Genomic DNA, 14,227 nt, shown 5'->3' with positions numbered 1-14,227 from the left:
CTTGACATCACTTGCTACTTAAGCAGACTTCCTAACCATTGAATGCTTTCTGAGAAAGTTTTGACAGCATGCCGTATTCAGAAAGTTTGAAAGCTGCAGCCTCAGATTGTGTGTAATTCAGTGCTTTCATTTTGTCTATGCTTGTTATGCAGATTTTTTAAAAGTATTTGTAAGCATTAACGTAGCTGTGCTTTTATGTTAGTGGTGCCTGTGGAGAAGTCAAACTGGCATTTGAGAAGAGCACTTGTAACAAAGTTGCAGTAAAGATAATCAATAAACGGAAGTTCGGGGCAAGTGGTATTAGAGAGACAGTAAGTATTTTTGTTTGTTTGTCTGTCTTTTGGCCATCTATTTGGTAACCTCTCTGACTCCCCAGCTCTCTTAACTAAAGAGGATTTTCTCACATAATGTCTTCTGTATATAATTTCAAAATGCCTTTTGATTTTACAGTATCTATAGAGTTCTGTAGAAAATGCTTGCTTTTATTCTTTGACCACATTTCATTATGTTCATAATTCAGGACTGTTTGTTAATGTGGTGTACACAAAGGGTGGTGGGGAGACTTGTGGGGTTTATCTCCTAAAATGTATCAAATAGGCACATCATAACTGTCAGAGTCTGACCGAAAACTTACAAACTCTGCTAAAATTTACAAACTCTCCATCATAATATCAACACTTATAAATACTTAAAGGGGAGGTGTCAGGAGGATGGGGCCAGGCTCTTTTCAGTGGTCCCCGGGGACAGGACAAGGGGTAACGGGCACAAACTTGACCATGGGAAGTTACACCTAAACATGAGGAGGAACTTCTTTACTTTAAGGGTGGCAGAGCCCTGGCACAGGCTGCCCAGAGAGGTGGGGGAGTCTCCATCTCTGGAGACATCCCAAACCCGCCTGGACGCGTTCCTGTGCCACGTGCTCTGGGTGACCCTGCTCTGGCAGGGGCTTGGACTGGGTGATCTCCAGAGGTCTATTCCAACCCTATGATTCTATAATACTTTTTAATAAAATTGTATGAAGCCCTTTGGGAAGGGCTTTTCATGTATCTGGTCTTGTAGCAGACGCTTCAATTTAAAGAAGAACAAGCCAAGTGGCGCTGCTCCAACATGAGAAAGATCCAAGCAACTTCGTATCTATTTAATTTTAATTTTATATAAGGGTATGTGATAAACTTTGGAGAAAAATCCAGTTAGAGGCAAAAGTACATGGAAGGAGTTACGTAAGTTGTGCTGCTTTGGATTTACTAAAATTAAATCAAGTTAGATTGACCTTATTAATTCCTTCGATGAGAAAATGGAATTCAGTGCGCAGATACAATATACAGAATCTGTTCAAACTGACAAAAGTATTTCATCGGGCACTGTATAGTAAACTACTACTTGATCTGGAAAATATTTTTGTAAAGGCAAACATTCTAAGGTGGAAAGGTAGCTAGCTGAGGACAGGATGCCAGGTTTTTTTGGGTTTTTTTTTTTTTTAGTTTGGAAATTAGGTGGAGATTTTTAACCTGCAGTGAAATGACATGTCTGGAGCAATATCTTGCTACAAATAATGAGAGCAGACTGTTGATTCAATTCACTGAAGGCACCTGATCAGTTTATGGAAAAAAGATTATAAGTTATGGTCTCTTAAAGTTGCAAGGGACATGAAATGATGGCTTTTCTGGTCTCCTGTTTCTGATGTGTCTTATTCCAGAATGGCACTGTCTTACCCAATATGATATCTGATTCTTTTCATAGAATCCAGCTTTTAATATCAATACAGAAATTGAAATTTTGAAGAAAATAGATCATGTGAGTGTTGCTGTACTTTTTTGTTCCTTTTTGCTGCCTACTGTACTTCTGTAGTTCACTGACCTTAGTGCAGTAACTAAAGACCAAGTTTATCTGTTTAGAAAATATGTTAAAGGATGCATATATTTTTTTTCTTGTAAATAAATCTATTGAACGCTTCTTTTTTTTTTCTTCTAAGTATATTATACCTTTACAGATTTGAGGTTTTAAAACTTTGAATAACTGAAATATAGATTTGAGACGAAACTTCACAGAAGTTTCAGCGTGAACCACTGTTGTAGAAAATCTTTCCTTGATGTGTGTTTTCGTAAATACTGCCAGATAAGAAAATAGAGAGATTAGATTTCACTGGCAGTTGTTTGAATTTGTATCTCCTCTTTCCTCTGCATGCCCTCCCTGCCCCACGAAAGGCATTTCTTTTACTTTTGTTAAGTAGAAAGTTTGTGTAGCTTAATGAACTTTACCTTGCTTCCCAATGTGCTACGGCATATAAAGAAAATATCTCACAACTGGAAAAAATAAGAATACTTGTTGAGCTGCAGTCACCACAGGAGCTGAATGTTCTTGTGTGTGTAGGTACAGGGGAGAAGGCAACAGACCTGAATATTAAGTGTTTGCCAAAGCCTGGGGCGCTAGTCAGTTTTGTTAAGTGTTAGTTTAACTGGTGTGGTTGAAATCATACTGAAATAAGAACTTTAGGATGATAATGTTAGTTTTTACAAATGATTGTACTTTTTTTTTGGTGTGTGTTTGTGTTTTTCCCCCTTTTTTTTATTAGCCTTGCTTAATCAAGATCAAAAACTTCTTTGAAGCAGAGGATTACTACATTGTTTTGGAACTGTAAGTAACTTGTTTGAAAGTAAATGCATAAAATGAAATGTTGTTCATAGCCACAAAGAATGTGGATAGTTCTGAACTCTGGGGTTTTTTGTTTGTTTGGTTTGTTTTTTCTTTTGCTGGCCTCGACTGTTCTCTGAAACCTCTGTAGAATTAGGAACTAGGATAACCAGGAGAGTAATCCTACGTTTTGAAGGCACTTAGTGCCTCAATAGTTGCCCACTATCCTGCTGTTGTGGATCTCTGCTACTTTTTTGATTTTGAGCCTGCAAGAGGAGGCTGATCAAAAATCACAACTCCCAGTGAAGACTCAGGAGGTTAGGCCTAATTCAGCAGTGCGTGTGCTGTATTTAGGATGTTGCTCGCTCATTTTCAGAAATACATTCCTTCTCTGTAGCCAAAATAGCCAAATGTTTTGGCCTCAGTCTTGTCTAATGAGATTAATCCTTTGGAAGTAATACGTTGACTTGTTACTTGCATTTGTTTTAGGATGGAAGGAGGAGAATTGTATGACAGAGTGTCAAGGCCAATCAAGATGAAAGAAGCTACCTGCAAGTTGTATTTTTATCAGATGCTGCTGGCTGTAAAGGTAGATAATCATGAATTCTACCAAGAAAAATATGGTTATGCGTATGAATGTCAGTCAGATTAATTTTTCTGTCACTTTTCACTTCTAAAACCTGTGCAAGCAATCAGCACAGCGCTCTTAACAAGTTGGTTTAACAAGATTTTTTGCCTCACTGCAGCCAAAGAACGTTCAAACGCTCTTGCTTATTAAAAACAGGGACTGAAGTAATAATACAGGCTGAGCTCATTGATGGCAGGATTATCATGTAAGACTTCTAGTAGTGTGTGGGCAAAGAGTCACCAATGTAGGAGCCTTCAAAAAAATTAATGATCAGATGCGTTACTATGCGCTCCTGAATAAGCATTTGAGTTCAGTAGACAACAGATTACTTTAATACATCTCAAATACTGAATGTTGCGTCTTTAGATAAGTTTCTTCTAAAGCCATGAAATGGTAAGCATATTTCATTAGTAACTTCTGCAAGATTATTTTCTACATCAAACTTAATTGCCTGGACCTGAATATGACTAGATTTCAGAACTACAGATAACGGAACAATTCTACACTAACCTCAAGGAAGTAACTTTTTTCAGAAGCCTTTGTAGATTTAATCTGACGTTGATCTTATATCTCCTCCTTCCTCACTTTTCCTAGTTTTGTCACCAAGTTTTTGAACTCTCTTTCAGCCTTCAGCTCTTTGACAACTGAGGTGTTTTTTTTTTTTTTATATCTGTCTACTATTACTCAGCTGTGTGAGGACGATTGTGGCATGGTGAATTTAACTGTCTTTCCAAACTGAAATGCAGGCTTTTATTTAAGAGGGTATGATCATACAGTAATAATGACTAAGAGAAATGAGAGAGAGGTGGAAAACCAGAATTCCTACAAAGGCAGTGTAGAATTTTGGTCTTCCTTAGTTCTGTTGCTTTTACTGAGATGGAGAAAGAAGTATAGCTTTCCAGTGAATCAGAAGAATGGAACACCTTGCCAGGTCTACCCACTGTGCTTGTATTGAGATTTGACATTTGAAGCATCATGGTTTCTAAGGATGGATTTGTTTGTTTGTTTGTTTTTATTTGTTTAAGAAGTTATAAGCTCTGTAGTTTTAAATGCATACAAGCCTCTTACACAACCATTTCAGTTATCCTGCCATTGCTACATGAAAAATCGGAAAGCTTGCATTTAAAAAGAGTTAATGGTCTGGGTTTTTTTTTTTATTGTATGTCTGTATATATCTAGTATCTTCATGACAATGGAATTATACACCGAGATCTAAAGCCAGAGAATGTGCTACTTTCATCTTCTGAAGAGACATGTCTTATAAAGGTAAGGAAACTTACATTTCTTCTTGTTCATTTCAAATTTTGAGAGTATTCCTTCCCATTCTTCCCAATATTTAGCTAAACATAGTAAAAAAAAAAAAAATTATGGAATTAGTCATACAAACTATGATGTAACTTAAAACATTGAGGGTTTTTTTCATAATTTTAATTTTACTTGTGTGGATATTTCAGCCCATACACTTACTTAAGAAAAACTGAGAAATGTTGTGCTTTTATAGCACTTAATTGAGTACACAACTTCAAATGTCGATATATTTTTTTTTAATTTTTTTTTTTTCAATAAAATTGCAATTCTTCAATTACCGACAGCATTTCCACAAATATCCAGGCTGTATGGTGACAGATTGTTTTGGTGTTGTTTTGTGGGTTTTTTGGGTTGGAGTGTTTTTGTGGGGGTGTGTTTTTGGGGTTTTTTCACAGATAAAGCCTTGAATAGATTTGCATGCTAAACTGCTTATTTTTCAAGTAATCTCTTCTAATAAGCTACAATACCTTTTTTCTGTGGTGTCCATTTATATCCAAATCTGAGAGTACTTTTTGCTAGTGTAAGTATGATCCTTTGTCATGTTTCTCCCTACTCCTGTTCTCAGTTATTGTTTACTGACTACTTAACAATATTTGGGATAAATCTTGTTCATACTCATGTGCTGGAACTGAGTTGGAAAGAAGAAACTTAATGTTACCTCCTGATGTATGTTGACAATATGATATGTACTTCTACAGTCAATCCGAATATGTAATGTGGTGTTACCATTTTTAAATACAAGATTACAGATTTTGGACAATCCAAGATTCTTGGAGAAACTTCTCTTATGAAAACATTATGTGGTACTCCCACGTATCTTGCTCCTGAGGTTCTAAATTCACTTGGGACTGCTGGATACAGCCGAGCTGTGGACTGCTGGAGTTTAGGAGTTATTCTTTTTGTATGGTAAGACATTGTGTAGCTGCTACCTTCATTGGGCAGTCATTGGCATACATGGCTCGAGACTTGGCAACTTCAGTATCTTTATTAGGAAGTGAAAGCGTGTTTAAAACTATATATGTGTAAAAGACGCTATGATAGCGGGCGCTTTATAATGCGTGATTTCAGTGTTTCATTCACTATGACAAAATCTATCTTATTTAACTTGTTTTCTTTTATATAGCTTGTGTGGATATCCACCATTTAATGAGCAAAATACTCGACTATCTCTGAAAGATCAGATCACTCGTGGAGAATATACATTCATTCCAAAAGAATGGAAGCATGTATCAGACATGGGTATGACTATTAGTACAATGGGTAGCAGAATATCTAGCTCTTTTCTTGTCATTTGTGTTTTCCTTTAACTTCCTTTCAGCTCTATGGCACACTGCATGTTGATACATTTAGTTTTTAAAATTTATTTTTTTTTAAGTTCAAAGCTGAAGCATTAGAAAGAGCAGATATATTTTCATTGAAGAGATTTCTTAGTAATATTTAGCTTTATTAACTACGGAAGTATAGAGTTTGCAGGCATATACATCTGTTTTTCTGCTTTTCACTTTTTCTTCTGACTTCATCAAGCTGGACTACAAATTTTGCCTTGCTGAAAGATTCAAGTGTTGAACCAAAAATGCCAGGATTTAAGGTGTATGAGTTAAAATTCCAAGAGAGAAATGTTAAGAGTAATTTCATGGTGCTAGTCTTTGGGCTTAAAATACCAGCCACATTTGTGGAACCAACTATTAAGTTTGGCCCACTCTAAGCTAAGTAGTCTGAATAACTAATTGAGTTTTTGAACATCAAACTGAAATGATAGTTACTGTCTGCGTGCTTTTCTTCTTCAGGATCCTTTATATGCATAAAATTGTAGTATTTGCCGTGGGTACTCCTTTGTATGTGCAGAGGAGTTTCTAATAAATGATGTGATCATTCTTTTTCTGATAAACTTATGAAATATAACTTCTTCCTGAATTATTTGAAGGTTATTCAATAATAAGTCAGACATATATGGGAATGGAAATTATGTTAGGGTCGCACGTAGCTTTGGTGTATGCATATTGCAGAACTTATTTTCAGGTAATGAATTTATTGATCATATGCTAACCAACTCTCTTTATTATCTTAGCTCTGGATCTTGTGAAGAAACTGTTAGTAGTGGATCCAAGCAAACGTCTTACAACAGAGGAAGCTTTAGAGCATCCTTGGCTTCAGGTGGGAATTGAGTCTTAACTGAAGTACAGCAAAGCTGTGTTGTTCTGGGGATAATGATGTAAATTCATCTTGATGTAAATTCAAAGGCATTTCAGTAGCCTAAATTTTATGAGGTTTTGGTACACAGCGTAATTTGTTTCTGCAAGGAAGCAGGGGAACATCGACTACTCTGGTCACCAGAGATGTAATGCATGCCTGATCCTGCTTCTGTGGAGAATACCATAAATTATGGGATACAATGACAGGCAGTGAGACCTTCAATTCTTTAGCTTCATGGGAATAACAGCTGTTATCTTAAGTCAGCCTATGGACAGGCAGACTTAATCTCTGTCTCTGACAGTAGCCAGCAGAAGAGGAACCGTCACTTGGTACTTCTCATGGGCACGTGCTGCTGCCTGCCTGCCAGGTGGCCATACAGTTTCTCTCGGCTGCTGTAAGACCGGAGGGATCCTAGTGCCTACTTAGAGAAAGAGAGGGGAGGAAGACAAGGCCATGTTTAGGAATTATTTGTTTGTTTTACTGGCATTGTCAATGACATGTAGGAAAGGAGCCATCAGATCCCAAACTGCATTAGCCCAGATACTGTAGCCACCACTTTCCTGTTGGACAACTCTAAACGAAGCGGAGTGAGCACCTTGAGCAGACTGCTTCCATGTCTCTCAGTTGGAAGCAAGATGATCTTGCAGTACCTTGTTGTCTGTCAAAGCCTTTTTGGGATGGAGCCTTCTCCTTCTTGCAGTGTACAGAACAGAGTTGCTTCTTCCCGCTCCCCACAAGCAAATGTTGTCTCTGCAGCATGCAGATTTTCTTCTTTTCCTGTTCTCCATGTCTTTTCTTCTTGCAATGGCAACTAGACCTCCTGTTGTATTTCATTGTGTTTATTTTCTTGGCGCCTGTCCCTGGCAAAGCCTTCATTAGCTCTTACCACTTCCTTTTGCTGTTTTTACAGCATGGTATTCTTTCTCAGCCCTTCAGTTCCATGGTCCTTTTCAACTGTTATTGCTGCTATTTGTAGTCTTGTAACCTTACCTGATGCTGCTCAGTGCCTTTACCCACCCTAAATAAATCTTTACTTGATTTCCCTTTTAATTTGACTTCTCCTTTGCCCTCCACCTTGTCATGAGGTCTCTGTATGTAGGTTTTACCTTGCCATGTCACACACTCTTCTGCCAGAGAGAAACCAGTAACTTCCTCCTCTCTTCTCCAAAGAGGTCACACTATCCTTAGTTTTATGTCTGTTGCCTTTTCTCTTTATTATCGAGAGAACGTGGCTTAACTAACAGCACTGCATCTCACAAGACTTCATGTGCCCTCTCTGCACAGGCTGAGGGCATTTCTCAGCCTTGACCAGTTAGATTACCTCCTGATGCAGCCTGACCCATGCTGGAACGTGCCTCATTGCTAACTGTGCCGGGACCCTTGGTAACAGCCGTAAGAACTTGCATAGGAGAGCTTTTTCTTCTCTTGGTCTCATGATCTTTATTACGTCATCCTATAATGAAGGTGGCTCAAAGCAGCTTGGGTCCTTGCCGAGTAATGTAATTCTCTCAGACTAAATATGCAATGTCTTATGGTTGATGCATCTTCAGTAACATGTATTCAGGTAAGGGAGAGGGACTCAGATTCTAGAATTTGTCCACCTGTCCAGCTGGAAGAAGGTGTTTGAGTTTATATGTTCACTATTCTGTGGTTATCCCATGGATGTTTGACTCTGGATTATGTTTTATCGGCATTGTAGACTTCTGAAGAGTTCTGTTAAGCTTAACTAGGTCCTGTTGCAGCCTATCACTTTTAGCGAAGTAGTGTGTCAGGATTCCTACAGTCCTGTCACCTCTGGCCTTTCCATCAAAACAGCTGTGTTTTCTTTGTGGGAGGAAGATGAAAGTGATTTTGATGTTAAGAGAATCACAGTTCAGTGGTCCTAATGGTAAATACCAACAATGAGGTCCTCATGGTCTCTGCTCGGGAAGACTTGGAATACATAGAGCTTGCAAATACCTGCCTGGATCAACACCATGGATTAGTGATTGAGCCCAAGCAATAGGTCCAGCTCTTTCTACTTCTGTGCCATGCCATCCGGCAAGTTGCAGGTCTGTTGCTCTGTTTAATGCCAGCTTCTGTCACTAATTTTTTCCCACCATCCAGTTGGCTTCTGCTGGAAGTTGTGGTGCCAGTTTAGCAGCAGAGTTTGACAAGCCTCTCTATCTATTTTTGTTGAAGGATACTGATATTAAGCTGCTCCTCTCCATACTCTGGTCCTGCTTCAACGCCCTTTGTATGCCTCCATGACCTGCTCTGAATTTAATGGAAAATCCTGGTTCTCTGGAATTTTTTTTCTCAGAAAATAAAGCCCAGTCTGCATCTGTAGCTAGTCTGTGCTTTCAAATTTTTAGTCCTTTCAGAGAGGACTGCAAAAAAGACATTGAGTATTCTGCTGAATACTTTCAGTACAACCAGCAGCTTCTGCGTCCTTTCTGAGACATCTCTTTTCAGAATTCCTTAACATCTGAGAATCAAGATGTGTTTTTTAGAGACCGACACTGATTGTGGTTCTGATAGGACAGACCTCCCCCTTTGAGCATTGTAACAGAGTCCTGCTTCCTCATCTTGTTTGTGTGGGCAGGCAGTGCAGAATCCTGCAGATTTTTTTCTGGCAAGCGTTCAGGACTACTGTGTCCTTACTGTGATGAGTGTGAATAAGTGTCACTGGTTTTGGAACCTTCTGAGTAGGAGGTGATGGTTTCTCTGCCTCTTGTTACAGTCTAATTAGGTTTGTGAGAGGTAGTCTTTAGGTGGTCTTTTATTAATTTCAGCGCTCCAGAGGTGACCACTGGGCCTATGAGCTTTCCTGGATATTTTTCCTTGAGGAGGCTGAAGAAAGTCACCCAGCGTACTGCTGAGCCACACAATGGGTTCTATGTACTCATGCCGAGCATAATGCTATTTGTATTCCCCCACTGGGAACAGTGTCTGGTTTCAGATGCTTAGTTAAAGAGCATAAGAAAGAGGGAGTATCACTCAGTGCTCAACATCTGGCAGCTTCCTGAGACAGAAAATGCATTTGTATGACTGTTTTTGAAGTCATTGACTTGTCCTAATTACACACTGGGCATTAGAAAATTCTTCCTGGCATTCCTGGATTTTACCACTTTAGTTCTGTGTGTGACTTCTATAGTCAGTTAATCAGCTGTAGATTCTTACATTTAGATTATAATTTTGTGCAGGAAATGTTATTGGTAAACCATGCTACACTGATTTTAGGAATTGCTGGTATGCATAATCGGAAATATATGACAGCGATTTAGACAAGCTAAGAATTTGAGATATTTCAGTAAGTAAACTCAAGTTGTCAGCAACTTGATTATGTATTCCTTTTAGGGACACCACTTACTGTTACGTTTAATTCTGATGACAGGACAAAAAGTTTCAGAAAACGTCATACCTGCAAATCCAAATGCTACTGAGCATTCAGATGCCATTCTTTAAACTGTTTCCCTTCATGGGCTGTTACTAAGAGTATGAGTTGTTTGTAGGTGATGTACACTGCCTGCTCGGAAGGCCAACATCCAATATGTTCAGTTCTAGATATCTCACACCTTGAATACTACCACCAAAAGAGCTCCTTGAGTCCCGTTACTGTGAGTAGTGAGAAGGAGTTACTGGCTCCCCACTCCCTCTTGTGTTGTCTGTAAGTATTGTCTTTAAAAGTTAGTATGGAAAAACCACAGCAGACGTGTACTTTATGTGTACGGCTAATGCCCTCTCTAAGGATTCTGGGTCCACTAGGGAACTCTTCAGATACTAAAACTAAACATGTTCTCAAAACAAAACCTAATTCCTTCAGCTTTAGTTAAACCAGTAGTGCTTTCAAATTAGTGTTTTAAATACCTGTGCTGTTTACTCTGTTCTTTGTTTAAATCTAAAACTTTAGAACTTAGTGGGCTGCTTAAACCTAAGTACTACTCAGTGGAGATGTCTTACCTCTATTTACCAGGTACTTAATAAAACATTTTTCAAAGGCATATAAACAATTAATCGCTGCTTCTGCCTCTGAAAACTTCACTGGGGTCTTTTGTATGGGACAAGACTAGTTGGTTGCATGCTGAAGAAAAATTCAGGTGTCTGTTATATAAATGGAAAAATATTTATCTTATCTTGTCCATCAACTCAAACGTAGCCACAGTCTAAACAGGTGACACTGGAAAACACAGACAAGCCCCAATTCTGTATAAAATAAACTGTATGGTCACACATCAAAGGCTTTTTGTAGCACATAAGAACATATTTAAACCAAAAAAGGAGACACTGCAATACTCCATAGCTTAGAAAAAGAACACCCTCCCCTGCCTTCACCCAAAAAACTACGGTTAAAACATTTGAAAACCTTAGGAGCTCAATGATCCTTATTTCTAATTGTCCCTAGCAGCGACTGACCTGTTCACTTTTCTTTGAGTTTCCCAATCTTTGCTGTGATAATGGAACAAAATTTTACAAGCTGTTAGCTTCAGCAAGTTGTTGAGAATAAATGTGTGGGTTTGTTTCTAGGTAAGTGGTTCAGTTGGTGCACACACAGTCACTGTTCAAAGCTCGGCCAAAGGAGATGATCCATATTAAATCACAATGAGCAGCATACTTCATTTAGTCCTGCAAAAGATTAAAGACCTGATTTCAGGTATGGAAGTCTGATTTAGGGTTTGTAGGTAATCCATAGCAACCTGCTCTAATAAAATTCCTGCAGGAGAAATGGCTGAAACTAGAGAATGAGATTTTCTTTTTAAGACAAGGGAGTATACTGTGCCAACTGACCATCTTGTTTGCCCCGATTTCCTGTTCCCTGGCATTGCCCACGTATACCAAGAACACCCCGGTCACTGGCAGCTGAACCAGAATGAGGTTACGTGCTTTTTCTCTTGAAACACGCCTGATTTTATGCTAAACTAGCTTCTCTCAATGAAGTGTCTCTGCTGCCCTGTGCTGTCCTCTCCTCCTCTTCGTGCTTCTGCAGCCAGGCCTGTTTATGCACAGCTGAGACTATTAAGTCCACTTCTTTCCCTCCACTAATGGCAGCTTCTGGCTTCCTACTGCAGGTAAATAGAGAATGAACTGTACTATCCAGTGACCTTCTGTAGTGATACGAATGCTCTATGAATAATATAATATTTGTTGACATTTACTTGTGTTTTCAAAAGGGAAACTTCAGTGAAATGCTTGCCCAAACTCTGAATGTTTGCTTTCCAAATGTTTCCATTTAAAACTTTTTGTATGTTCTATGGACTTATTTATGTTAAGGATAACCGTGGGATGTTTTTTAAGATAACGTTTTGTTTGAAAGTTTGGTGTGGGGGGTTGGATTTTTTGATTGGTTGGTTGGTGTTGTGTTTTTTTGTTTTGTTTTTTAGGGTATGGGTGTTTTAGCTGGTGGTTCTCTGCCTCCTGTGTACAACAGGTTTGCTTTTGGGGGGGGTGGTAATGAAAACTACCCAAGTTTGAGATAATGGTGAAGCTGAGCTAGTGGAAATGAAAACATGCTGTTAGAAAGGGAAGTCACTATGAATACAGAATGTAAGACTATAAGGAAAATACTTGTTTTTCGAGAGCAATTAACTCTTGTTTTGGTGAAAGCAGGCTGCAAGTCCTGATGAGGCCTCTTCTGATAAGGCTAATGAATTATCTGCATGAACTCTTTGTGTATTCTGTTCTTTCAGTGTTGTTATACTTTGTTGAATGATACTGCAAGTTTGGTTTTAACTTGACTAGTGTTAGCTAAGTAGTTATTGAAGGGAAACTTTCTTCATAGAATGAAAGAGAACTGTTTTTTCTTACCAGCACTGTACATAAACCACCTGCTTAAAATTCTACTGTGGGCCATATCGGAATCATAGAATAGTTTGGGTTGGAAGGGACCTTTAAAACGTTGTGTAGTCCAACCCCCCTGCAATGACCAGGGACATCTTTCATTAAATTAGGTTCCTCAGAGCCCCATCCAACCTGACCTTGACCACTTCCAGGGATGGGGTGTCTGCCACCTCTCTGGGCAACCTGGGCCAGTGTTTCACCGCCCTCATGGGAAAAAATGTCTTCCTTATATCTAGTCTGAATCTGCCCTCATGTTGTTTAAAACCATTACCCCATGTCTCAACCGCATCACTCAGCTTGGTGTCACCCGCCAGCTTGCTGAGGGTGCACCTGATCCCACTGTCCATGTTGTTGATGAAGATATTAAACAGGACTGGTCCCAATTCGGACGCCCGAGGGACACCACTCCTCACTGATCTCCATCCAGATATTGAGGCGTTGACCCCACTAGTCTCTGGATACAGCCAATTCCTTATCCATCAAATAGCCCATCCATCAAATCCAGGTCTCTCCAATTTAGACAGAAGGATCACTCCATCATAGAAAGCTACTAGGTTGGTCAGGCGAGACTTGCCCTTGGTGAAACCATGTTAGGAAGGTGTTTATTTGGGGGAAAGTGGAGGAACCTCCTTTTCTCCTTTATTCATTCATTCTTTAATTGCTGATCCATTTCATTAGCCAAAATGTAGGCTTTTCCCTTAAATATTCCATATTCTACTTAAAGTTAACTGCTTTTTTCACAGGATGAGGATATGAAGAATAAATTTCAACAGCTACTTGCTCAGACACATACCAGTATGAATCCACCACAAACATCAAAAATGGTACGTGTAACAGGTTATTTCAAAATTAATACTTGAGGTGTCGAGAAATGAGATTTCAAAGTAATCCATAATAAGAAAATCAGTTAATTTTGAGAATTTAGAGAAATGTGAATTTTGGCTGTATTAATTTGTCTGTTAATTATCTCTGCTTTCTGAATGGAAGCAATGGACTTCTGTGCTTTGGCAAGACACTTTATTTAAATGTACAGAAACAGTCTCCGAGGCTTTAAAGGATTATTCATCTATTTAAAATCAAATTGTTGAACGTGTATTTTTTGATGGATGCAAGTCACAAATGTTTAGTATTCAAGGAAAAATTCTCATGTTAGTGAAAGGTCAGAAATGGTATTGTGACATTCATGACCAGGTGCTAATTAGGACAATTTTAAACAGTAGTGGAAGATAAAGCTGGGGGCAGTGCCTTACATGAGAAGGATCAAATATAATTAGATAGATCTTGGTAGAGAAATGTTTTAGATATGCTGCTTTTTTGGTCACAGAAAGGAGGTTTTATCCAACATCTGTAATTCTGTAGCAAGCAAAACAGTCAGGCTCTGTCTCCCCTGATTTAATGTAGCCGTCCTGCTGGATCTTTCTTTTAGCCAACCACCACAGGAAAGCGTCTTCACGAAAACGAGGAAGAATCGGGCTCTTCTAAGCGTGCCATTCCCTCTACATCATATCAGAAAATGAGGTGAAAAAAGAGAAAGTGACTTTTGTTAATTGTAGCTTTTTTTATGGAAAGCAATTTTTTTATTTAAGAGAAAATAATGGAATAACTGTTGAAGATGCAATTGATAAATAAAAATAACTTTGTAAGACTGAA

General features: G+C 38.7%; 1 protein-coding gene across 12 annotated transcripts in view; it reads left to right on the top strand.

Moving 5' to 3' along the window:
* Positions 1-14,227, top strand: part of CHEK2 (checkpoint kinase 2) — an 18,942-nt gene extending 4,715 nt beyond the window's left edge. For 4 of the 12 annotated variants that reach the window (XM_074606527.1, XM_074606519.1, XM_074606517.1 and 1 more), the window contains exons 6-15: positions 203-311; positions 1,741-1,794; positions 2,573-2,634; positions 3,121-3,220; positions 4,439-4,525; positions 5,310-5,473; positions 5,691-5,806; positions 6,636-6,721; positions 13,321-13,401; positions 14,004-14,227. In XM_074606527.1, the coding sequence (XP_074462628.1) occupies positions 203-311; positions 1,741-1,794; positions 2,573-2,634; positions 3,121-3,220; positions 4,439-4,525; positions 5,310-5,473; positions 5,691-5,806; positions 6,636-6,721; positions 13,321-13,401; positions 14,004-14,099 (955 nt within the window). In that variant the 3' untranslated portion in view covers positions 14,100-14,227. Of the gene's footprint in view, positions 1-202; positions 312-1,740; positions 1,795-2,572; positions 2,635-3,120; positions 3,221-4,438; positions 4,526-5,309; positions 5,474-5,690; positions 5,807-6,635; positions 6,722-8,941; positions 9,143-10,254; positions 10,548-11,266; positions 11,471-12,120; positions 12,358-13,320; positions 13,402-14,003 lie in introns of those variants that run through there. The other 8 variants (XR_012589782.1, XR_012589781.1, XM_074606521.1 and 5 more) reach the window with 8 other exon arrangements.

Source organism: Larus michahellis, chromosome 13 (assembly GCF_964199755.1).
Source record: "Larus michahellis chromosome 13, bLarMic1.1, whole genome shotgun sequence".
Taxonomy (NCBI): Eukaryota; Metazoa; Chordata; class Aves; order Charadriiformes; family Laridae; genus Larus; species Larus michahellis.
This window is presented reverse-complemented; position numbering and strand designations above follow the sequence as displayed.